At 42.0% G+C, this 25,432-nt stretch overlaps 1 protein-coding gene across 6 annotated transcripts in view; it reads left to right on the forward strand.

Moving 5' to 3' along the window:
• The window catches only part of LOC146567902 (ryanodine receptor 2-like), a 327,426-nt gene that overhangs the window by 224,358 nt on the left and 77,636 nt on the right, over positions 1 to 25,432 (forward strand). For all 6 annotated transcript variants that reach the window (XM_085283596.1, XM_085283600.1, XM_085283597.1 and 3 more), the window contains exons 70-82: positions 13,066 to 13,196; positions 13,818 to 13,945; positions 14,175 to 14,367; positions 16,343 to 16,425; positions 16,723 to 16,880; positions 17,033 to 17,120; positions 20,772 to 20,864; positions 21,010 to 21,180; positions 21,668 to 21,727; positions 22,945 to 23,079; positions 23,288 to 23,400; positions 23,646 to 23,742; positions 23,889 to 24,001. In XM_085283596.1, coding sequence (XP_085139722.1) covers positions 13,066 to 13,196; positions 13,818 to 13,945; positions 14,175 to 14,367; positions 16,343 to 16,425; positions 16,723 to 16,880; positions 17,033 to 17,120; positions 20,772 to 20,864; positions 21,010 to 21,180; positions 21,668 to 21,727; positions 22,945 to 23,079; positions 23,288 to 23,400; positions 23,646 to 23,742; positions 23,889 to 24,001 — 1,563 coding nt within the window. The remainder of the gene's footprint in view (positions 1 to 13,065; positions 13,197 to 13,817; positions 13,946 to 14,174; positions 14,368 to 16,342; positions 16,426 to 16,722; positions 16,881 to 17,032; positions 17,121 to 20,771; positions 20,865 to 21,009; positions 21,181 to 21,667; positions 21,728 to 22,944; positions 23,080 to 23,287; positions 23,401 to 23,645; positions 23,743 to 23,888; positions 24,002 to 25,432) is intronic.

The raw sequence follows: 25,432 nt of genomic DNA on the forward strand, positions 1-25,432 counted from the left end.
TCACTGGTGGGCAACATGAGTGAGGAGAAAACTGGAGCAGCCAAGCAGGGAGCTGCAGGTTGCTGGTTTGAGTCTCTGTTCAGATGCTGGTGTCTCCTCTCTCTGAGATGTCTGCAAACAGTCCCAGATAAAACAATAAGGATAATAAACAAACACGTCATCATCATCATCATCAACTTTATTTATAAAGCACTTTAAAACAACCACAGCTGACACAAAGTGCTGTACATAGGAACTATATAATAAAATGACATAAGAAATAAATACAAGCCAAATAAAAGAAAAAGTAAAATAATTAATAAAATAACTAATTTCATTACAAGAGAAAACTATGTCTCACTGAGGTTAAAAGCCAAAGAATAAAAGTGGGTTTTAAGATGTGATTTAAAAGTGGAGAGTGAAGGGGCCTCTCTAACGTGCAAGGGCAAATTAGAAAAGGCCCTGTCCCCTCTGAGCTTCCTCCTGGATCTCACCGAAAACTCTCTTTTCTTTTCATAAAAATGTACAAAGGTTCGCAGCCGAGTGTGAAGCAGCGGGAATGAGGATCAGCACCCCCAAATCTGAGGCCGTGGTTCTCAGCCGGAAAAGGGTGCTGTGTTCACTCTTTTCCGGGTGTTCACTCTTTTCCGGGTCGGAACTCATCCCCGACCCAGATGAGTGGAGGAGTTCAAGTATCTCGGGGTCTTGTTCGCGAGTGATTGGAGAAGGGAGCTGGAGATCGACAGACGGATTGGCGGTGCAGCCGCAGTGATGCGGACGCTGCACCGGTCCATCATGGTGAAGAGGGAGCTTAGTGTAAAGCGAAGCTCTCAATTTACCGGTCGATCTACGTCCCTACCCTCACCTATGGCCACGAGCTGTGGGTAGTGACCGAAAAAACGAGATCGCGGATACAAGCGGCGGAAATGAACCGGTTTTTACTTGCTAGCAAGGGAGGCTGGTCGGAACCAGGCTCTTGGAGCTGAATGCTCCTCACCTGTCTCCTAGCCAACTTCAAAGAAACAGCCTTCCCTGCTGACTTACAAATTTAAGTAACACAATGACAACATTTAACAATTTGACTCCAACACTTACAGGGAGTGCAGAATTATTAGGCAAGTTGTATTTTTGAGGAATAATTTTATTATTGAACAACAACCATGTTCTCAATGAACCCAAAAAACTCATTAATATCAAAGCTGAATGTTTCTGGAAGTAGTTTTTAGTTTGTTTTTAGTTTTAGCTATTTTAGGGGGATATCTGTGTGTGCAGGTGACTATTACTGTGCAGAATTATTAGGCAACTTAACAAAAAACAAATATATACCCATTTCAATGATTTATTTCTACCAGTGACAGCAATATAACATCTCCACATTCACAAATATACATTTCTGACATTCAAAAACAAAACAAAAACAAATCAGCGGCCAATATAGCCACCTTTCTTTGCAAGGACACTCAAAAGCCTGCTATCCATGGATTCTGTCAGTGTTTTGATCTGTTCACCATCAACATTGCGTGCAGCAGCAACCACAGCCTCCCAGACACTGTTCAGAGAGGTGTACTGTTTTCCCTCCTTGTAAATCTCACATTTGATGATGGACCACAGGTTCTCAATGGGGTTCAGATCAGGTGAACAAGGAGGCCATGTCATTAGTTTTTCTTCTTTTATACCCTTTCTTGCCAGCCACGCTGTGGAGTACTTGGACGCGTGTGATGGAGCATTGTCCTGCATGAAAATCATGTTTTTCTTGAAGGATGCAGACTTCTTCCTGTACCACTGCTTGAAGAAGGTGTCTTCCAGAAACTGGCAGTAGGACTGGGAGTTGAGCTTGACTCCATCCTCAACCCGAAAAGGCCCCACAAGCTCATCTTTGATGATACCAGCCCAAACCAGTACTCCACCTCCACCTTGCTGGCGTCTGAGTGGGACTGGAGCTCTCTGCCCTTTACCAATCCAGCCACGGGCCCATCCATCTGGCCCATCAAGACTCACTCTCATTTCATCAGTCCATAAAACCTTAGAAAAACCAGTCTTGAGATATTTCTTGACCCAGTCTTGACGTTTCAGCTTGTGTGTCTTGTTCAGTGGTGGTCGTCTTTCAGCCTTTCTTACCTTGGCCATGTCTCTGAGTATTGCACACCTTGTGCTTTTGGGCACTCCAGTGATGTTGCAGCTCTGAAATATGGCCAAACTGGTGGCAAGTGGCATCTTGGCAGCTGCACGCTTGACTTTTCTCAGTTCATGGGCAGTTATTTTGCGCCTTGGTTTTTCCACACACTTCTTGCGACCCTGTTGACTATTTTGAATGAAACGCTTGATTGTTCGATGCTTCAGAAGCTTTGCAATTTTGAGACTGCTGCATCCCTCTGCAAGATATCTCACTATTTTTGACTTTTCTGAGCCTGTCAAGTCCTTCTTTTGACCCATTTTGCCAAAGGAAAGGACGTTGCCTAATAATTATGCACACCTGATATAGGGTGTTGATGTCATTAGACCACACCCCTTCTCATTACAGAGATGCACATCACCTAATATGCTTAATTGGTAGTAGGCTTTCGAGCCTATACAGCTTGGAGTAAGACAACATGCATGAAGAGGATGATGTGGACAAAATACTCATTTGCCTGATAATTCTGCACTCCCTGTAGTAAAGTGACAAATGAAAATGCATCTGTTACTCAGACAACTCAGATCTGTAATGTTTCACATTCATTATAATGTTGTTGAGGTGACAGTGAGTTCAGGATTTTGCAGAAAACGTCAGTAGACCAGCTGATCTCATGTTTGTTTACTTCCTGTTTATGTGATTTTTTCCCTTAGCAAATTCTAAGTGCTTCTTTTAATCACATTATTTTATTGTATGATACCTTGGTGCCACTGGATTTTAACATGTCTCACACTCATACAGTAAGACAAATGGTGGGGGTGTAGTAAGGAAGCTGGGGGAAGCAGACAGCTCCATAGGAAGAGTCTTTTGTGTCTTCGAGGACTCTGGGAGGCAGCAAGGGAGTGTGAAGCTTAAGGTGTGAAACAGCTGTGTGCTGCCTTTTGTTCCTGGAGATATTTAACTGAGAGCCATGCTGGGCTCAGACTCTGCTGACCGTCTGTCCCGCGGTCATGCAGGGACTTCATCAAGCTTGGTTGTCTGTTCTTTGTGTGTTTGATTAAAGAATGTTAGCTACCGCTCGTCTGCAGCTTTATTTGAATGGAAAACTTCCACAGCAGGCAAAAAAAAGCTTTTTGCTAAAAAAAAGATTCAGAGCAGAAGTTTTTTGCACTGCATTTTAAAATGAAAACATATTACATTTATTTACAATTAAAGACACAGAGCAGAAAGTGTGTTACTGTTTTACATCCACAGACACACAAGAAAAGAAGCAGGCAACATGAGGTCAAGTTATGGCAATTTTATTTGTGTGTTTCAGTGCATGTATTTAGATTAGAGTTTTTAAAAAACAAACAAACGTCCCAAGAAGAAGGATGGGGAGAAAGAAAGGTGGAGAGAGGGGGAAGGAGGAAGAAACTATTGATGCTGCTGGGTCAGTTCTTCCTCAGCAGTCTGCTCCAGAATCCCCTCCTGTCCTCGCCTTGCTTTTCTTTTGCCTTCAGTTCGTTTAAGGTCTTGTTGAGCTGCTCCTCGGCATCTTTAAATGTTTCTTTCAGCTGCTGTTTGGCCAGTTTCCCTTTGTGTTTGAGGAGCTCTTTAGCTTCCTTTTTGTGCTTTCGCATTTCTTTCAGTGCGTCTCTGCAGTCTTTCTTGGTCACCGCAGAGCCGCTCATTTCTTTCTTCAATACCTTCACCTCAATTTTCTCTTCTGCGAGTTCTTCTTGCACTTTCATCAGTTCCTTCTTCATGTTTTCATTGTGACTCTTTGTATCTTCCATTTCTTTCTTTGCTTCCTGTGTTTTAATTTTCTCTTCCTCCAACACTTTTTGAGCTTCCAACAATTCTTTCTTCATATTTTCAATCTCATTTTCTGCCTCGTGTTTACGTTTTTTCTCTTCTTCAAGTTGTTGCTTTACATGCAGTAATTCCTTTCTTAGTGTTTCAGCTTCAGCCGTTACATTTGCAGCTTCTTGTGTTGCCAACTGCATTTTCCTTCTTTCCTCTTCAAAATCTTCCTGCACCTCCTGTAATTCCTGCAGCACATTTCCTGCCTCCTTCTTTGCAGTTTGATATTTATTGTTGGCTTCTTGTGCTGTGCTTTTCTCTTCCTCCAATGCTTTTTGAGCTTCCAACAGTTCTTTCTTCATCTTTTCATCCTCCTTTTCTGCCTGTTGTTTTCTCATCTTCTCTCCTTTAAGTCTGAGACCCACATGCAGTAATTCCTGCAATACTACATGAGTTTCAAACTGTGAATTTTTAGCTTCTCCTCTTGATTTTTCTGCCTCTTCTTTTAATTTGACATTTTCAGCCTGTATCATTTGAAATTTAAAATGAATCAGCCGTACTGTAATGCATGGTGAAGCACTCGCCGATCCTCTTCTCGTTCTCCCCTGATTCATTTTGGCCTTTTAAACAAAGGAACCAACGTTTTGTAGAGGAGTGAAGTGAAGTTTTCGATGTTTCTTCGTCAACTGTCGTTTGTCCTGCACAGAGATGCTGCTGTAGATGTGTCTCTAGCTGTGTCTGGATACAATGAAACATGCTGGAACTAAGTGCTTGTGTTGCACAGTTCTACTGAACATTCCATTTCATGCATGCTCCGCCCACATGGTCAGGAATGTCAGGTGCTGCATCACCAAATGCTGCTCCCGTTGCCTAGCAATAACAGCTGTTTACTTTTGGGGTCTGGTTCATTATTTAATAAAGAAAACATGTCCAAGTATTGGGTGCTGAGGCTCAGCGCATATTCTAGCCTGCTGTGTGGGTGGGCAGCTAGAAATCACTGGTGGGCAACATGAGTGAGGAGAAAACTGGAGCAGCCAAGCAGGGAGCTGCAGGTTGCTGGTTTGAGTCTCTGTTCAGATGCTGGTGTCTCCTCTCTCTGAGATGTCTGCAAACAGTCCCAGATAAAACAATAAGGATAATAAACAAACACGTCATCATCATCATCATCAACTTTATTTATAAAGCACTTTAAAACAACCACAGCTGACACAAAGTGCTGTACATAGGAACTATATAATAAAATGACATAAGAAATAAATACAAGCCAAATAAAAGAAAAAGTAAAATAATTAATAAAATAACTAATTTCATTACAAGAGAAAACTATGTCTCACTGAGGTTAAAAGCCAAAGAATAAAAGTGGGTTTTAAGATGTGATTTAAAAGTGGAGAGTGAAGGGGCCTCTCTAACGTGCAAGGGCAAATTAGAAAAGGCCCTGTCCCCTCTGAGCTTCCTCCTGGATCTCACCGAAAACTCTCTTTTCTTTTCATAAAAATGTACAAAGGTTCGCAGCCGAGTGTGAAGCAGCGGGAATGAGGATCAGCACCCCCAAATCTGAGGCCGTGGTTCTCAGCCGGAAAAGGGTGCTGTGTTCACTCTTTTCCGGGTGTTCACTCTTTTCCGGGTCGGAACTCATCCCCGACCCAGATGAGTGGAGGAGTTCAAGTATCTCGGGGTCTTGTTCGCGAGTGATTGGAGAAGGGAGCTGGAGATCGACAGACGGATTGGCGGTGCAGCCGCAGTGATGCGGACGCTGCACCGGTCCATCATGGTGAAGAGGGAGCTTAGTGTAAAGCGAAGCTCTCAATTTACCGGTCGATCTACGTCCCTACCCTCACCTATGGCCACGAGCTGTGGGTAGTGACCGAAAAAACGAGATCGCGGATACAAGCGGCGGAAATGAACCGGTTTTTACTTGCTAGCAAGGGAGGCTGGTCGGAACCAGGCTCTTGGAGCTGAATGCTCCTCACCTGTCTCCTAGCCAACTTCAAAGAAACAGCCTTCCCTGCTGACTTACAAATTTAAGTAACACAATGACAACATTTAACAATTTGACTCCAACACTTACAGGGAGTGCAGAATTATTAGGCAAGTTGTATTTTTGAGGAATAATTTTATTATTGAACAACAACCATGTTCTCAATGAACCCAAAAAACTCATTAATATCAAAGCTGAATGTTTCTGGAAGTAGTTTTTAGTTTGTTTTTAGTTTTAGCTATTTTAGGGGGATATCTGTGTGTGCAGGTGACTATTACTGTGCAGAATTATTAGGCAACTTAACAAAAAACAAATATATACCCATTTCAATGATTTATTTCTACCAGTGACAGCAATATAACATCTCCACATTCACAAATATACATTTCTGACATTCAAAAACAAAACAAAAACAAATCAGCGGCCAATATAGCCACCTTTCTTTGCAAGGACACTCAAAAGCCTGCCATCCATGGATTCTGTCAGTGTTTTGATCTGTTCACCATCAACATTGCGTGCAGCAGCAACCACAGCCTCCCAGACACTGTTCAGAGAGGTGTACTGTTTTCCCTCCTTGTAAATCTCACATTTGATGATGGACCACAGGTTCTCAATGGGGTTCAGATCAGGTGAACAAGGAGGCCATGTCATTAGTTTTTCTTCTTTTATACCCTTTCTTGCCAGCCACGCTGTGGAGTACTTGGACGCGTGTGATGGAGCATTGTCCTGCATGAAAATCATGTTTTTCTTGAAGGATGCAGACTTCTTCCTGTACCACTGCTTGAAGAAGGTGTCTTCCAGAAACTGGCAGTAGGACTGGGAGTTGAGCTTGACTCCATCCTCAACCCGAAAAGGCCCCACAAGCTCATCTTTGATGATACCAGCCCAAACCAGTACTCCACCTCCACCTTGCTGGCGTCTGAGTGGGACTGGAGCTCTCTGCCCTTTACCAATCCAGCCACGGGCCCATCCATCTGGCCCATCAAGACTCACTCTCATTTCATCAGTCCATAAAACCTTAGAAAAACCAGTCTTGAGATATTTCTTGACCCAGTCTTGACGTTTCAGCTTGTGTGTCTTGTTCAGTGGTGGTCGTCTTTCAGCCTTTCTTACCTTGGCCATGTCTCTGAGTATTGCACACCTTGTGCTTTTGGGCACTCCAGTGATGTTGCAGCTCTGAAATATGGCCAAACTGGTGGCAAGTGGCATCTTGGCAGCTGCACGCTTGACTTTTCTCAGTTCATGGGCAGTTATTTTGTGCCTTGGTTTTTCCACACGCTTCTTGCGACCCTGTTGACTATTTTGAATGAAACGCTTGATTGTTCGATGCTTCAGAAGCTTTGCAATTTTGAGACTGCTGCATCCCTCTGCAAGATATCTCACTATTTTTGACTTTTCTGAGCCTGTCAAGTCCTTCTTTTGACCCATTTTGCCAAAGGAAAGGATGTTGCCTAATAATTATGCACACCTGATATAGGGTGTTGATGTCATTAGACCACACCCCTTCTCATTACAGAGATGCACATCACCTAATATGCTTAATTGGTAGTAGGCTTTCGAGCCTATACAGCTTGGAGTAAGACAACATGCATGAAGAGGATGATGTGGACAAAATACTCATTTGCCTGATAATTCTGCACTCCCTGTAGTAAAGTGACAAATGAAAATGCATCTGTTACTCAGACAACTCAGATCTGTAATGTTTCACATTCATTATAATGTTGTTGAGGTGACAGTGAGTTCAGGATTTTGCAGAAAACGTCAGTAGACCAGCTGATCTCATGTTTGTTTACTTCCTGTTTATGTGATTTTTTCCCTTAGCAAATTCTAAGTGCTTCTTTTAATCACATTATTTTATTGTATGATACCTTGGTGCCACTGGATTTTAACATGTCTCACACTCATACAGTAAGACAAATGGTGGGGGTGTAGTAAGGAAGCTGGGGGAAGCAGACAGCTCCATAGGAAGAGTCTTTTGTGTCTTCGAGGACTCTGGGAGGCAGCAAGGGAGTGGGAAGCTTAAGGTGTGAAACAGCTGTGTGCTGCCTTTTGTTCCTGGAGAAGGTTTTTAACTGAGAGCCATGCTGGGCTCAGACTGCTGACCGTCTGTCCCGCGGTCATGCAGGGACTTCATCAAGCTTGGTTGTCTGTTCTTTGTGTGTTTGATTAAAGAATGTTAGCTACCGCTCGTCTGCAGCTTTATTTGAATGGAAAACTTCCACAGCAGGCAAAAAAAAGCTTTTTGCTAAAAAAAAGATTCAGAGCAGAAGTTTTTTGCACTGCATTTTAAAATGAAAACATATTACATTTATTTACAATTAAAGACACAGAGCAGAAAGTGTGTTACTGTTTTACATCCACAGACACACAAGAAAAGAAGCAGGCAACATGAGGTCAAGTTATGGCAATTTTATTTGTGTGTTTCAGTGCATGTATTTAGATTAGAGTTTTTAAAAAACAAACAAACGTCCCAAGAAGAAGGATGGGGAGAAAGAAAGGTGGAGAGAGGGGGAAGGAGGAAGAAACTATTGATGCTGCTGGGTCAGTTCTTCCTCAGCAGTCTGCTCCAGAATCCCCTCCTGTCCTCGCCTTGCTTTTCTTTTGCCTTCAGTTCGTTTAAGGTCTTGTTGAGCTGCTCCTCGGCATCTTTAAATGTTTCTTTCAGCTGCTGTTTGGCCAGTTTCCCTTTGTGTTTGAGGAGCTCTTTAGCTTCCTTTTTGTGCTTTCGCATTTCTTTCAGTGCGTCTCTGCAGTCTTTCTTGGTCACCGCAGAGCCGCTCATTTCTTTCTTCAATACCTTCACCTCAATTTTCTCTTCTGCGAGTTCTTCTTGCACTTTCATCAGTTCCTTCTTCATGTTTTCATTGTGACTCTTTGTATCTTCCATTTCTTTCTTTGCTTCCTGTGTTTTAATTTTCTCTTCCTCCAACACTTTTTGAGCTTCCAACAATTCTTTCTTCATATTTTCAATCTCATTTTCTGCCTCGTGTTTACGTTTTTTCTCTTCTTCAAGTTGTTGCTTTACATGCAGTAATTCCTTCCTTAGTGTTTCAGCTTCAGCCGTTACATTTGCAGCTTCTTGTGTTGCCAACTGCATTTTCCTTCTTTCCTCTTCAAAATCTTCCTGCACCTCCTGTAATTCCTGCAGCACATTTCCTGCCTCCTTCTTTGCAGTTTGATATTTATTGTTGGCTTCTTGTGCTGTGCTTTTCTCTTCCTCCAATGCTTTTTGAGCTTCCAACAGTTCTTTCTTCATCTTTTCATCCTCCTTTTCTGCCTGTTGTTTTCTCATCTTCTCTCCTTTAAGTCTGAGACCCACATGCAGTAATTCCTGCAATACTACATGAGTTTCAAACTGTGAATTTTTAGCTTCTCCTCTTGATTTTTCTGCCTCTTCTTTTAATTTGACATTTTCAGCCTGTATCATTTGAAATTTAAAATGAATCAGCCGTACTGTAATGCATGGTGAAGCACTCGCCGATCCTCTTCTCGTTCTCCCCTGATTCATTTTGGCCTTTTAAACAAAGGAACCAACGTTTTGTAGAGGAGTGAAGTGAAGTTTTCGATGTTTCTTCGTCAACTGTCGTTTGTCCTGCACAGAGATGCTGCTGTAGATGTGTCTCTAGCTGTGTCTGGATACAATGAAACATGCTGGAACTAAGTGCTTGTGTTGCACAGTTCTACTGAACATTCCATTTCATGCATGCTCCGCCCACATGGTCAGGAATGTCAGGTGCTGCATCACCAAATGCTGCTCCCGTTGCCTAGCAATAACAGCTGTTTACTTTTGGGGTCTGGTTCATTATTTAATAAAGAAAACATGTCCAAGTATTGGGTGCTGAGGCTCAGCGCATATTCTAGCCTGCTGTGTGGGTGGGCAGCTAGAAATCACTGGTGGGCAACATGAGTGAGGAGAAAACTGGAGCAGCCAAGCAGGGAGCTGCAGGTTGCTGGTTTGAGTCTCTGTTCAGATGCTGGTGTCTCCTCTCTCTGAGATGTCTGCAAACAGTCCCAGATAAAACAATAAGGATAATAAACAAACACGTCATCATCATCATCATCAACTTTATTTATAAAGCACTTTAAAACAACCACAGCTGACACAAAGTGCTGTACATAGGAACTATATAATAAAATGACATAAGAAATAAATACAAGCCAAATAAAAGAAAAAGTAAAATAATTAATAAAATAACTAATTTCATTACAAGAGAAAACTATGTCTCACTGAGGTTAAAAGCCAAAGAATAAAAGTGGGTTTTAAGATGTGATTTAAAAGTGGAGAGTGAAGGGGCCTCTCTAACGTGCAAGGGCAAATTAGAAAAGGCCCTGTCCCCTCTGAGCTTCCTCCTGGATCTCACCGAAAACTCTCTTTTCTTTTCATAAAAATGTACAAAGGTTCGCAGCCGAGTGTGAAGCAGCGGGAATGAGGATCAGCACCCCCAAATCTGAGGCCGTGGTTCTCAGCCGGAAAAGGGTGCTGTGTTCACTCTTTTCCGGGTGTTCACTCTTTTCCGGGTCGGAACTCATCCCCGACCCAGATGAGTGGAGGAGTTCAAGTATCTCGGGGTCTTGTTCGCGAGTGATTGGAGAAGGGAGCTGGAGATCGACAGACGGATTGGCGGTGCAGCCGCAGTGATGCGGACGCTGCACCGGTCCATCATGGTGAAGAGGGAGCTTAGTGTAAAGCGAAGCTCTCAATTTACCGGTCGATCTACGTCCCTACCCTCACCTATGGCCACGAGCTGTGGGTAGTGACCGAAAAAACGAGATCGCGGATACAAGCGGCGGAAATGAACCGGTTTTTACTTGCTAGCAAGGGAGGCTGGTCGGAACCAGGCTCTTGGAGCTGAATGCTCCTCACCTGTCTCCTAGCCAACTTCAAAGAAACAGCCTTCCCTGCTGACTTACAAATTTAAGTAACACAATGACAACATTTAACAATTTGACTCCAACACTTACAGGGAGTGCAGAATTATTAGGCAAGTTGTATTTTTGAGGAATAATTTTATTATTGAACAACAACCATGTTCTCAATGAACCCAAAAAACTCATTAATATCAAAGCTGAATGTTTTTGGAAGTAGTTTTTAGTTTGTTTTTAGTTTTAGCTATTTTAGGGGGATATCTGTGCGTGCAGGTGACTATTACTGTGCAGAATTATTAGGCAACTTAACAAAAAACAAATATATACCCATTTCAATTATTTATTTTTACCAGTGACACCAATATAACATCTCCACATTCACAAATATACATTTCTGACATTCAAAAACAAAACAAAAACAAATCAGCGACCAATATAGCCACCTTTCTTTGCAAGGACACTCAAAAGCCTGCCATCCATGGATTCTGTCAGTGTTTTGATCTGTTCACCATCAACATTGCGTGCAGCAGCAACCACAGCCTCCCAGACACTGTTCAGAGAGGTGTACTGTTTCCCTCCTTGTAAATCTCACATTTGATGATGGACCACAGGTTCTCAATGGGGTTCAGATCAGGTGAACAAGGAGGCCATGTCATTAGTTTTTCTTCTTTTATACCCTTTCTTGCAGCCACGCTGTGGAGTACTTGGACGCGTGTGATGGAGCATTGTCCTGCATGAAAATCATGTTTTTCTTGAAGGATGCAGACTTCTTCCTGTACCACTGCTTGAAGAAGGTGTCTTCCAGAAACTGGCAGTAGGACTGGGAGTTGAGCTTGACTCCATCCTCAACCCGAAAAGGCCCCACAAGCTCATCTTTGATGATACCAGCCCAAACCAGTACTCCACCTCCACCTTGCTGGCGTCTGAGTGGGACTGGAGCTCTCTGCCCTTTACCAATCCAGCCACGGGCCCATCCATCTGGCCCATCAAGACTCACTCTCATTTCATCAGTCCATAAAACCTTAGAAAAACCAGTCTTGAGATATTTCTTGGCCCAGTCTTGACGTTTCAGCTTGTGTGTCTTGTTCAGTGGTGGTCGTCTTTCAGCCTTTCTTACCTTGGCCATGTCTCTGAGTATTGCACACCTTGTGCTTTTGGGCACTCCAGTGATGTTGCAGCTCTGAAATATGGCCAAACTGGTGGCAAGTGGCATCTTGGCAGCTGCACGCTTGACTTTTCTCAGTTCATGGGCAGTTATTTTGCGCCTTGGTTTTTCCACACACTTCTTGCGACCCTGTTGACTATTTTGAATGAAACGCTTGATTGTTCGATGATCACGCTTCAGAAGCTTTGCAATTTTGAGACTGCTGCATCCCTCTGCAAGATATCTCACTATTTTTGACTTTTCTGAGCCTGTCAAGTCCTTCTTTTGACCCATTTTGCCAAAGGAAAGGACGTTGCCTAATAATTATGCACACCTGATATAGGGTGTTGATGTCATTAGACCACACCCCTTCTCATTACAGAGATGCACATCACCTAATATGCTTAATTGGTAGTAGGCTTTCGAGCCTATACAGCTTGGAGTAAGACAACATGCATGAAGAGGATGATGTGGACAAAATACTCATTTGCCTAATAATTCTGCACTCCCTGTATACTTACTGTATAATTATAGAAGTTATAGTATATTATATATAATCCTACCTGTGTGTTGGTTAATTACATAATCAGGTGGAGGCAGGGACCTCACAGTAGAAACATATTCTCATAAGTTTCTGTTTTAGTGTATTTTTAAACATCAAGAAGTCACAAGCATAAGGAGAACACTCCATGTTTAAAGAAGGAAGGTGTATTCATAGGAATGATTTATTATTGAGAGAGACATACGAACATCATTTTTTCACCCCCCAAAAAACACATGTTCAAAGCACAATATCAGCTTGATATCAGACAGAACTGCCACATGAAATTAAACAGAAGCTGTCAGTTGAATCATGACGAAGCTGTCCTTTATGAGTTGTGGACTCAAGCTGCTCTATATTTTTGGCCACCAGATGTCACCAAAGAGGACTGTGTTGACAAGCTTAGAGTAATGAACCGTTTTTCAATACGAGCTTCAGAAAGCTTCATTTGGCCATCTATATACAAAACAACTAATCTAGCCCACCAGACTTGACAGGTCCCAGTTTATAGCCAGCCCTATTGAGTCTTAAGCAAAAAAAAGAAAGAAAAAAAGTTGCTTTTACCATAATTAGATAACCTACTATGTTTTAAATCAATCACTGAGGTAGTAAAAGAATTGTTTTTGACTATTATCATGAGCTCTCTGTTTCTTTTCCAGACAACGTCCAGCAATGGGAAAGTGTTTAGCAGCCTTCGCAGCAGCATTCCCTGTTGCCTTTCTTGAGCCTCACATGAACAAGTTTAACAGCTTTTCCATCTATAACAGCAAAGGAAGCAAAGACAGAGCAGGTGAGACATGTACATAAAGAAAATGATGGAACATACAAATCCGGAGGTAGCTGGACTTTCTTAGAGTGACGTTTCAGCGAGCACTGAGCATGTTTCTTTGAGCCTTTATATTTTACTAAAACTGGAACCATGAATACACATTACACTACATACCGCACCAACTAGCTTTTACTGTACATCTCAGAAACAAACAGAAATGTTTGTTGTGACCCTGCCGTCGTGTCACTCTTAACTGCTTACACGTTAACTCTTTGGTAAAACCAAAACATTACATAAAACATGTCTGGGCTGATTGAGGAAAGGGAGGAAGGTTTCAAGAAGTGTCTTAGTAAACTATGAAAAAACTGGAGTGTGCAGTATATACATGGTGTTTGTATCTCTTGGAGACACCTACTATAACAGGAAGTACCACAAAGTGGTTTGAATACTTTTGCAGCTGTCTGTCCTACATTTGTCTGACTAAGAGATTCTCCAGTTGTGTATTTCGAATAAAAAAACATTAATCCAAAGCTAAACGATGGCTGTGTGGTCTGAGAACTCATCAGTGTCAAAAATCACAAATCAAATCACATTATGTTTAATTTAATCTGTTTTCATTCCACTACTCTTTCCGCCTCTCAGCTCTAGGCCTTCCTGGGCAGGTTGGGGAGGTTTGTTCACTGATCCCCAATTTGGAGAAGTCTTTGGAGGAGATTGTAGAGCTAGCAGAGTCCGGCATGAAGTACACGCAGATGCCTCATGTTATGGAGGTAACTCTCTAATAATTAATAACTACAGCATCACCTTTGATATTCTTTCCTTAAGTTGCTTCATGTCATTGAAAAATTGGCCACGGAACCAAAATAAGTGGACATTTGTCCTGTAGTGAACACTTCAGAGCCGAAGATAAAAAGGTAAAAAAAGACATTGCTGATTAAACCCATCTGACTGTGAAGCTTTGCAAAGCTCATTATTTTTGCTTTGTTTCTACTGCTGTAGGTGGTCTTGCCGATGTTGTGCAGCTACATGTCTCACTGGTGGGAACATGGACCGGAAAGCGACCCAGACAAAGCCAACAACTGCTGCACCTCTGTGACCTCTGAATACATGAATACTCTGCTGGGAAACATTCTCAAGATCATCTACAACAACCTGGGAATAGATGAGGGCGCCTGGATGAAGAGACTGGCTGGTAAATGTTAACTCACTAATGCTGAACACTAAAATAAAATTCACTGATTCACAAGATTCATCAAACTCGCTCATCCATGTTTTTATGAGCCTGGCTTTGTGCACTGATGTGGGGTCACGTTGGACAGGGGCCGTCTCCAAAGATGGGAGCATGAAATTGTCCAATATGTCTTAATATGCTGAAGTATTAACAGCCGAACCCAATTGAAAAACAACCCCACAATATAATCCTCCCCCTCCACCAAACTTTATACTTGCCACAGTGCAGTCAGACAAGTACGGACTCAACAATTGCATTGCCAGAGAGATGTGATTCATCACTCCAGCAACACGTCTCCACTCCTCTAAAATTCATGGGTGATATACTAGTCTGACACTTTGCATTGTGCTTGGTGATGTAAGACTGGGATGCAGATGCTCAGCCATGGAAACTATTCCATGAAGCTCTCTAGGCACTGTTCCTTAATGTTCTTGAACATGAAGACTAGAGGTCTGTAGCGATTGACCGATACTGTGACTTTATATGTCCAGCCACTTTGTGGTAGAGTTGAAGAGAGAGAATTTCACGAGTGGACTTGTTGAACAGTATCACAGTATGATGCTGGACTTCATTAAACTCCTAAGATCGACCCAGTGTTTGTAGAAGCAGTCTGCATGCCTAGCTGCTTGATTGGTATACACCTGAATTCAATGACTTGGAGGGAAGATTGAATACTTTTGGCAATTTAGTGTATGTTGGAGTTAAAACTGACTAGTGACTGCAACATAAATCTAAAACTAGTAGCTCTTCTTTTGTTTTTGTTTTCTTTTCATTCAGGGGAGTGATATACTTTAAAGCTCTGCAAAGAGAATGAAACATCACAGTGAAACTTGTGCTGCAGCTGCAGGGATGTGGATGCTGTATTGGTGGAAAGAGAGCTAAATGTAAAAGCGAAGCTCTTGATTTTAGAAGGAACGAGATTGCAGATGCAAGTGGTGGGAATAAGCTTTGTCTGAAGGGTGGCTTGCATCTCCCTTAGAGAGGAATTCAGGCTTTTCGGAGCGGCTCAGAGTAGAGCCGCTATTTCTCGACATCAAAAGGAGACAGTTGAGGTGGTTGTGCATCTGACAAGGATGGGTACCTCTTTGGTGAGGTATTCTGGGCATGTCCCACTGAGAGGAGGCCCCGGGGCAGAACCAGGACATGGTGAAGAGAGTTTATCTCTCGGCTGGCCTGGGAACGCCTTGTGTTTCCCCGGACAAGCTGGAGGAGGTGGCTGGGGAGAGGGAGGTCTGGGCTTCTCTGCTTAGGCTGCTGCCCCACAACCCGGCCCCAAGTAGCCGGGAGAAGATCGATGGATGGATGGATAGTTTATTTGCTAATGGAACATAATACTTGCAGCTCACAGTGATGCACAAGGCAAAAATAAAACAATATGACATGAGACATGAAATCTGGTTTGTGGAGGCAGGTTAGTTAGGTTTGGCGAAGTGTTCATTGTTTTAGGTGTGCAGGCCGAGGTATGTTTGTTTGTTTGTTTGTTTGTTTTTTCACATTTTTTAAACCAATGCACACACCTCATTAGAGGGTGCTCCAAATGCTGGGGATTGCCATTTAATTGTTTGATAAAACACTACAGCACTGGAGGAAACAATTATTTTAAAAGAAAAGAATTTGTGTAATGAGCCCCTTAAGTGTTTTGCAATTTAGGTTTCCTCTTTTAAAAAGAAAATATAGTCAGTAACAGCAGTTAGGAGGAGGACACAATGGAAGTTCCATTTCACGCAAGAGGGTGTTTCATTTTCTCTCATTTTCCATTTTCTGCACTTTTTGTAAAGTTAATAAATAAAAGCTCTCCTCAGGATCAGTTTACATAAGCATCCTCAAACTGATGTTACTTTAATTCTTTTTGCCTGCTGCTAATCATTATATGATATTCAAATGTACATACGTTCACATTTTGCGTTTTAACACCATCTCTGTTCATGTCCCCAAGTCTTCTCCCAGCCAATTATCAGCAAAGCCAAACCTCAGCTGTTAAAGACCCACTTCTTGCCCTTGATGGAGAAACTCAAAAAAGTAAGTCTCACCTTTATTATAATCTACTGCCTGGAAGTGGTGCAACTCATTTAACAGAATATAAAACTAGGTCACACTCACTGCTTGCCCTTTCTAACACTTTCTTGTAATTTTTTTTGATGTTTTTAAATGAAATTGAATTACCTATATATATTTCTTAACTAAATATTTATTAGTATGTTTTTAAAATGGAGAAAGTGCACTATGCGAACACTCCTACTACTTAATAAAATAGTCACAAAGATTAAAGCACACAGTGCTGCTTAATATAGAAAAATCTATTACTGTATTCTTTAGAAAGCAGCTGTTGTGCTGATGGATGAAGAACATAGCAAGGCGGAGGGGAGGGGTGAGATGTCAGAGACAGAGCTCCTCATCATGGACCAATTTACTATCCTGGTCAGAGACCTGTATGCCTTCTACCCTCTCCTCATACGATTCGTTGACTACAACAGGTACAGTGTTGTGACTGAACAAGTGACCTTCAGCTCATTGAGTGGAGTGAATTTACACCATCTGATACAGAAGCTTAGTCACTAAGATGAAGCTGCAGTTTTGGAAAAAGAATGATTGGTTTCAGCATGTAACTGTTTTGATATACTGACAGGGCCAGATGGCTTAAAGAGTCCAATCCAGAGGCAGAGGAGCTGTTCCGAATGGTGGCTGAGGTTTTTATCTTCTGGGCCAAGTCTCACGTAAGAAAATTACTGCAACATAACTATCCATCCCATAGGGCAGGTTTGGGGACCTGGGCCAACACACCTGAATCAGCTCACTAGTTCATTGCTGGGACTCTGGAGAACTTCAATACATGTTGAGGAGGTCATTTAGCCATTTAAACCAGCTGTGTTGGATCACGGACACATCTAAAAGCTGCAGGACACCGGCCCTCGAGGCCTGGAGTTAGACACCCCTGCCACAGGGCGCCAATCTGACACAGGGCTAACACAGCGAGTAGACAATCATTCACACTCACATTCACACCTGTGAGCAGTTTAGAATCACCAGGTAACTTAAACCCACTAACTGCATGTCTTTGTACTGTGGGAGGAAACCAGAGTATGCAAACATAGGAAGGCAACAGTGCTAACCACCGGGCTGCCCATAAAAACATAACTGAAAATGTCCCTAAGAGGGTCAGCTGGGATTGATCTTTATATCGCTGATTTATTAAACCTGAAATAACTAATATTACATTTTCAAGATTAAACAGAAGAGAAGAGCAGCTATCTGTCTATTGACATTGCAGTTAAGCATTTACCACAATCTGTCAAAATTGAAGAAAACTAAGATAGCAGTCTTTGCTTTGGCTTTTTCTTAGTAAAGCTGCGCAGTAAACCATAACAGTCGATGCAAATGTAAGAGGAATTATTTTTCTACATGTTGACTCGTGGACGGGAGGTTTGTTATAATGTGAAACGTTTAGGTGAATATACTGATTGCAGATAAGCTACCCATGAGCACTTTGATGAAAGTGGACTTCTGACTATGGTGGACAATACAGTATAGCCCAGTACAATAGAATACAGTACCATGGATAATGGATCAATATAATACAGCACAATCTAACAAAATGCAGTACAGTACTAGACTTACTCAGCGGTACCTTCTGAAGCCAATGACTCTGATCTCTTTAGTATTATTTACAATCAGAAGTAGAAGATTTCTTCAAGATTCTACAAATTATATATATGTGTTCTGTGCGCCTCCTCCTGCCAACAGCAATTATCCGAATATTTATGATGACTGTATGACCCGGAGTTGTACTGAAAGTCCGAGGTATACAAGGTGAGCAGGAATGTTGGCAGCATAATTCCTTGCGGAGCTCCTGCACTGCACAACACCATATTAGACTGAGCACTGCCAGTCTCACATACTGTGGCCTGTCTGTGAGGTGTTCAGTAATCCATGAGGACATGTTTACTGACATTTCCTGTAGTTTCGCCCTCAATAGGAGTGGCTGGATGATGTTAAATGCATTTGAGAAATCAAAACAGGTGATCCTTACCTTAAATCAGTGTATCAGTCAGTTGTCCCATTACTTTTGAGTCTCTGAAAATTAGGACTAGTGGATCAAATTTGATGTAATTCCTAAAAATGTGTATTAATTTGCAATAATTTGATTAACCATTGAATTAAAGCTGAGGCTCGGTGGCCTCAGAATCTCATCTCTGCTTTTCACGGATGATGTGGTTCTGTTGGCTTCATCGGGTGAGGGCCTCCAGCTCGCACTGGAACGGTTCGCACCCGAGTGTGAAGCAGCGGGAATGAGGATCAGCACCTCCAAATCTGAGGCCGTGGTTCTCAGCCGGAAAAGGGTGGAGTGCCCACTCCGGGTCGGGGATGAGTTCCTGCCCCAAGTGGAGGAGTTCAAGTATCTCGGGGTCTTGTTCACGAGTGATTGGAGAAGGGAGCCGGAGATCGACAGACGGATTGGTGTGGCGGCTGCAGTAATGCAGACGCTGCACCGGTCCGTCGTGGTGAAGAGGGAGCTGAGTGTAAAAGCGAAGCTCTCAATTTACCGGTCGATCTACGTCCCTACCCTCACCTATGGCCACGAGCTGTGGGTAGTGACCGAAAGAACGAGATCGCGGATACAAGCGGCAGAAATGAGCTTCCTCCGAAGGGTGGCTGGCCTCTCCCTTAGAGATAGGGTGAGAAGTTCGGCCATCCGGGAGGGGCTCAGAGTAGAGCCGCTGCTGCTCCACATCGAAAGGAGCCAGCTGAGGTGGTTCGGGAATCTGACAAGGATGCCCCCTGGGCGCCTCCTGGGTGAGGTGTTCCAGGCATGTCCCAGCGGGAGGAGGCCCCGGGGCAGACCCAGGACACGCTGGAGAGATTATATCTCTCGGCTGGCCTGGGAACGCCTTGGTGTTCCCCCGGATAAGCTGGAGGAGGTGGCTGGGGAGAGGGAGGGCTGGGCCTCTCTGCTTAGGCTGCTGCCCCCGCGACCCGGCCTCGGATAAAGCGGATGAAGATGGATGGATGGATGGATTAAAGCTGAAAGTCTTCACTTCAATTAGATCTTGACTGTAAAATCCAGTTTGGTGGAGAAAAATGACAAAAGATGCTTAACTGTACACCATCAATCGTGATCTATGTGTTCTTCAGTTTAAAAACAACTAATGGAGAGTTTACCTGAAAAGATGAGTAATGAGTTAAAAGCTTAACCTAACTTATTGTTAGACTATATTATTTAGCAGTGATTTTATACTTTTATTAAAGTTTCCAGGAAAAACACCATCAAAGCTACTTCTATCCTAATTCACTGGATAGAAAGCTATATAATGCACTATATTACTGCTGCTGGCATCTGACATCAGTAGATTCACATTATAAATTAGGAAGTGCGTCATCAATGACAGGAGCTCACTTGAAAACAAGGATGGAAAATGCCCTTCATGTAATTAAATATATAAATGTTGCTGTCTGCAAGTTGCAAGCATAGCTCACATGGTGGGGTTTTTTCTTTTGATCTTTGGGCTGAAGGAAAGACTATACTCGGTGTATAAATGCTCAATCAACAATCTTTTATTCCATACAATTCAACACTTTGTGAGCATAAACCATCCGGATGGGGAGACATGCATGCAGAGGGGCACAGCAAAATCTCAAAATGATGGAGCGTTACTCAAACTCTTATAGCCTCTGGTGGCCCCCACCTAGTCGTAAAAACCTAAACATACATACTTTCTAACTCTCAGTGAGCCTGAGTTATGATCTTGGCTCCCTGTTTTTCTGCTTCCAACAAAGGTGGGGGTGGAGCTGAATGTGCTCTGTGCTCTCTGCACACAATATTCTCTTCTTAACTCAGCAGTATGAAATGTCATAAAACAGTGTAACTCATTCACAGTAAATCACAGGATAGGATAATACGAACCTATCTAACAAATCTAATGATTTTCACATTCTTTTAATTCAGAAGTATAATGCAAACGAAAACTACATACTGATTATACTCTCTATAATAAGAAGTATGGTGTGGCTTACAGCAGTATCATGATTCACTCATTTCGATTACAGCCATAGGATAACACATGATAGCATAATAATCTCACAGTATTCACACCCACGAATACCTTGTTAGACCCATGAATTTTTTCATACCTTGACTCAAGGTGACTCACATGGTTAACAGTGGGTCACTGACCCCAGGACCACAATGCCAATAGGTATTAAATACCTGGGACTCTCATCAGTTGTTTTAGAACTGAAGAAGCCTCTTACTGAGAAGTAAAATGTCTTTACAAACCAAAAATATTGTCCAGTTGCCTTCTTTTCAAAGACAGTACAACACATAATACAACTGTGCTTTAATTTAAGGAAGTCCTGTTTTCTGTCTACAGAACTTCAAGAGAGAAGAGCAGAACTTTGTGGTCCAGAATGAAATTAACAACATGTCCTTCCTTATCACTGACACCAAGTGCAAGATGTCAAAGGTACAGACACATAGATGCTGGACACATTTGAGGACGTGCATACCAGTGACCTTATTTTAAAATTAAATTAAATTGATTAATTAAAACTACTTAATAGGCCTAACACTGTAAAGCGGTGCCTGTTTAATGTTTGACTTTGCCACAGGGAATAGTTTCAGACCAGGAGAGGAAGAAGATGAAGAGAAAAGGTGATCGATACTCGATGCAGACAAGTTTGATTGTTGCTACTCTAAAGCGCCTGCTGCCCGTGGGACTCAACATTTGTGCTCCAGGAGAACAAGAGCTTATCGCACTGGCTAAGAACCGCTTCACTCAGGTAGCATAGTAGTGCTAATAGATTACAGAAAGAACTGTTTCATTATAAAAATAGATATGATTCATTTAACTGTTTCTGTGTATTTCAATTCAATTTAGTTCATTTCATTTCAATTTTATTTATGTAGCACCAAATCACAATGACTGCCTAAAGGCACTTTATACTGTAATGACCCTACAATGATACAAAGAAAACAGATAAAACCCCAACAATCATACGACCCCCCTTTAAACAAGCGCTTTGGTGCCAGTGGGAAGGAAAAACCTGACTGGTTGGGGTGAGGCATATGACAATAACAATAAATTATTTGCAGTATTGCTATTCCTGAGGTAAACCTTTAGTAACAGCAAAATAACTCTGCGTTAGCTTTTTCAGCTAAAAAGTAAAATTTTGCATGAAGGCTAATTTACTGAATAAATATCTTTTATAGCATTTTGTAGGTCACAGAATACCTGTTGTTTGATCGAAGTTAATAATTCTTTTGCAGAAAGACACAGAGGACGAAGTTCGAGAGGTCATCAGGAACAACCTACATTTACAAGGAAAGGTAAGAAAAGAATCAGGCTTGTGACTGACACAAGTTACTTAAAGTGTACTTACACATTATGCCTCTGGTCTTCGATTGTGCCATGGTGTCAGGTTGTTGTCAGTTTATCTTATTCTTGTGGAAGTAATATCAAAGGACTGGTTTAAGAGAAATTCTTCAAATCTGGCACAAACATCTACTTTGACACAAGGATGAAGTGATTTGATTTTGATGGTCGGTGTCATAAAATTTAGAGTCAAGTATTCAGATTCAGTTTAAATTTCACACAAATCTAGAGTAACCTAGATGAACTGATGAACCTTTATGTCCATAAGATAAATAAGGCTACTTCACAGTGATATCATAGGTTATCCGAAAGATATAGAATAGGAAATTCAATCTGTCAACAAGTGATTGAAGGAACTCTATCACTCCACATAGCCCCTATCCCACTAACATCACTAAACTCGTCTGTACAGGAGAGTTCAGGCTGTATCAAAAAGAATCATTCAATTTCAAAGTGCTTTAATTCTGCAGCCATTCACCGGGAACAACAGCAGTGGCTGCAGTGACTACAGTGAACTATGGGATGAAGTATTTCATTGATTATTCATAAACATTGAACATTTTGTATGTAAAACTTTATATTCAGCCATATATTTTAAATTTAGTGTAAGCTTAAAATACAGCCTTGTGAAAGTGTATGATTTATTTTTGATACACTGTATATTCCAGAGTCATATGAGAAGCCATCTGCTTGACAGCTAAAGCTTCACCCACACTGGGTCAGGAAACAGGACAATGATCCCAAACACACCAGCAGAAAAAGAACTGAATCTGAAGTTATAGAGCAATCTAGAGTGACTGAAATACTGAACGTAGCAGGATCTTAAGAGTGCTGTGCGTAAATGAATGGCTTCAAACCTAAATCAACTGAAGCAACGTTATAAACAAGGCTGGGCCAAAATTCTTCCACACTGATTTTAAAGACTTATGAAGTCATGCAAAAAAACCCAACCAATTCAAGTTATTGCCAGCAAGGTAGTTATACAAGCTACTGAATCATGAGCTTTACATGCGCTCTTTCTGTGTTTTGGCTTTTGTTTTGTTAAAGTCGAGAGAGATGTAAACGAGTTGCTAGATGTTGGTTCGTACTATATATTTATATATTCACAAAGGTGCTTAACCTTGTGAATAGGCCAATAGCGTCATGCATTTCCTCTGTGTGTCTTACAAAGTCAGAGGACCCAGCAATTCGTTGGCAGATGGCCCTGTACAGAGACCTCCCAAACCACTATGAGGATACTACTGACCCAGAGAAGACTGTGGAGAGAATCCTGGATATTGGTCATGTCCTCTTCCACCTGGAGCAGGTCTATATATTCAAGTTTGAGTTGATTTTGCGCATTTTTGTGCCTACGTAGAGAGTATAGCTTTAAGGTACCCCACGGTCCTCTTAAACTAGCTGATTGGTCTTTATTAAAGCTGACCACATACTTCTCCAGGATAATATGGCTTCCAGATGGTAAGGTACACCAACTAAATATCCAGTTTACTGAGTGGTTCAGTTTGTGTCTTCAGGTGGAGCATCCTCAGCGCAGTAAGAAGGCTGTGTGGCACAAACTGCTTTCAAAACAGAGGAAGAGAGCTGTGGTCGCTTGCTTCAGGATGGCACCACTCTATAACTTGCCAAGGTATGTTCTCAAACACACACACACACACACACACACACACACACACACACACACACACGTAAAATGAAGAAGAAATATTTAAAATTGTGCACTTTATTATTTTCCCACCCTCATCTACAGCCACACCTCGGGCTAGTGAGGAAAGATTGTGGATATATGTTGCACCTACAGTGCAGCCCTTTATAAGCAGCAGAAGATGGGTAGATAAACAGTTATTAGTCATCCATGTATCTCTCTCATACTAGGCACCGGGCTGTAAACTTGTTCCTGCAGGGCTATGAAAAGTCCTGGATCGAGACAGAGGAGCACTACTTTGAAGATAAACTCATAGAAGACCTCGCTGTAAGTTAATTTCATTTAAAAAAACAAAACAAGTGGAATTATTCTGACTACTCTGGAATTTGTACTTGTTTTGAAGGCAAATTGTGTGTTAATTTATTCAGTGTATAGCAGAGTTTTAGCACTTTGTGAATGTGTGTTGATTTCAGAAACCAGGTGAACAGGAGCCATCTGAGGAAGAGGAGGGGCAGAAACACAAACACATAGATCCCCTGCATCAGCTCATCCAGCTGTTCAGCAGAACAGCCCTAACAGAAAAATGGTGTGTAATTTTACACACTACCTGTTAAAAGTCCCTATTTTTCCAATTATTTGTTGCAGTTCAAGTCATTACTCCCCATGCTGCTGCCATCCTTGTCCATAGTCTTATTACATCCCGTATTGATTCCCTCCTATTTGGTCTCCCTAAAAGGTCCCTTCATAAACTCCAACTTCTTCAAAATTCTGCAGCTCGGGTCATAACTTGCACTCCATTAAGTGCTCATATTACCCCAGTTCTTCAGCAGCTTCACTGGTTGCCCATAGAAGCCAGGATAAATTTTAAAATCTTACTTCTTGCATACAAGTGTGTCCATAAATCTGCTCCTGCATATTTGTGTGACCTGCTCCATATCACAGCTGTTTCCCGCCCTCTCAGATCATCATCTGCTATTCATCTTACTGTTCCGTCCTCACACCTTATCACTATGGGGAACAGAGCTTTCAGTCGCTCTGCTCCTCGGCTCTGGAACTCTCTTCCTCCTGCACTAAGAAATATTGACTCCCTCTCCGTATTTAAGACACAGCTCAAAACACATCTGTTTAAACTGGCTTATTCGCTTTAATGCTGATTTTATCTGTTGTCACGCTCTGTTTTGATGACTATTGTTCCTTTTATTAATTGTGTTTTTTGTAAGGTGACCTTGGGTTTCTGAAAGGCGCCCTCAAATAAAATGTATTATTATTATTATTATTATTAAAGTCCAATGAATAGCTTGAAATGGCACAAAGGTAAGTGGTGAGCTGCCAGAGGTTAGATTACCCAAAACTGAAAAATAATGTACATTTCAAAATTATACCAAAAGGCCTTTTTCAAGGACACAACATGGGTTAACAATTCAAAGCTGTTCTGCAGCAGTGAAGGTTGATCAAGCCTTGAAAGCTGGTGCTACTAATTCCTACAGGTGTTCCAACTTGGATTACTTCCAACCCCCTCTGTCTGCATAAAACAGTGTTGAACACACTGTGGTGCCATACCCTAGTGAGCATCAGCTGAACAGTACTGTACTGCAGAAAGTAGTGTGTTGCTACAAAAATGGTGAGAAAAAGACCATTAACAGTGGAAGAGAGAGAGACCATCATAACACTTAAAAATGTGCGTCTGTCCTGACAGAGAAAGTCGAAGTGTCAGTGAGTACAGTTTCCTTCACCGTCAAACGCACTGAGAAACAAACTGTGACAGGAAGAGGTCTGCAGACCCAAAGACTGAATCAGAGGACAGGTTTCTGAGAGTTAACAGCTTGTTTGATAGACGGCTCACAGGACAACAGCTTCAAGCACAGCTATCTCAAAGAGCTTCATGATGTAGTCACCTGAAATGGTTTCATTTCACAGGTGTGCCTGTCAGGGTTCATTTGTGGAGTTTCTTGCCTTCTTAATGGGGTTGGGACCATCAGGTGTGTTGTGCAGAAGTCAGGTTGGTACACAGCTGACA

This window comes from Mchenga conophoros, linkage group LG8 (assembly GCF_057382185.1).
Source record: "Mchenga conophoros isolate Kocher_MC1m ecotype Shallow Benthic linkage group LG8, M_conophoros_male_GT1.1, whole genome shotgun sequence".
Classification (NCBI taxonomy): Eukaryota; Metazoa; Chordata; class Actinopteri; order Cichliformes; family Cichlidae; genus Mchenga; species Mchenga conophoros.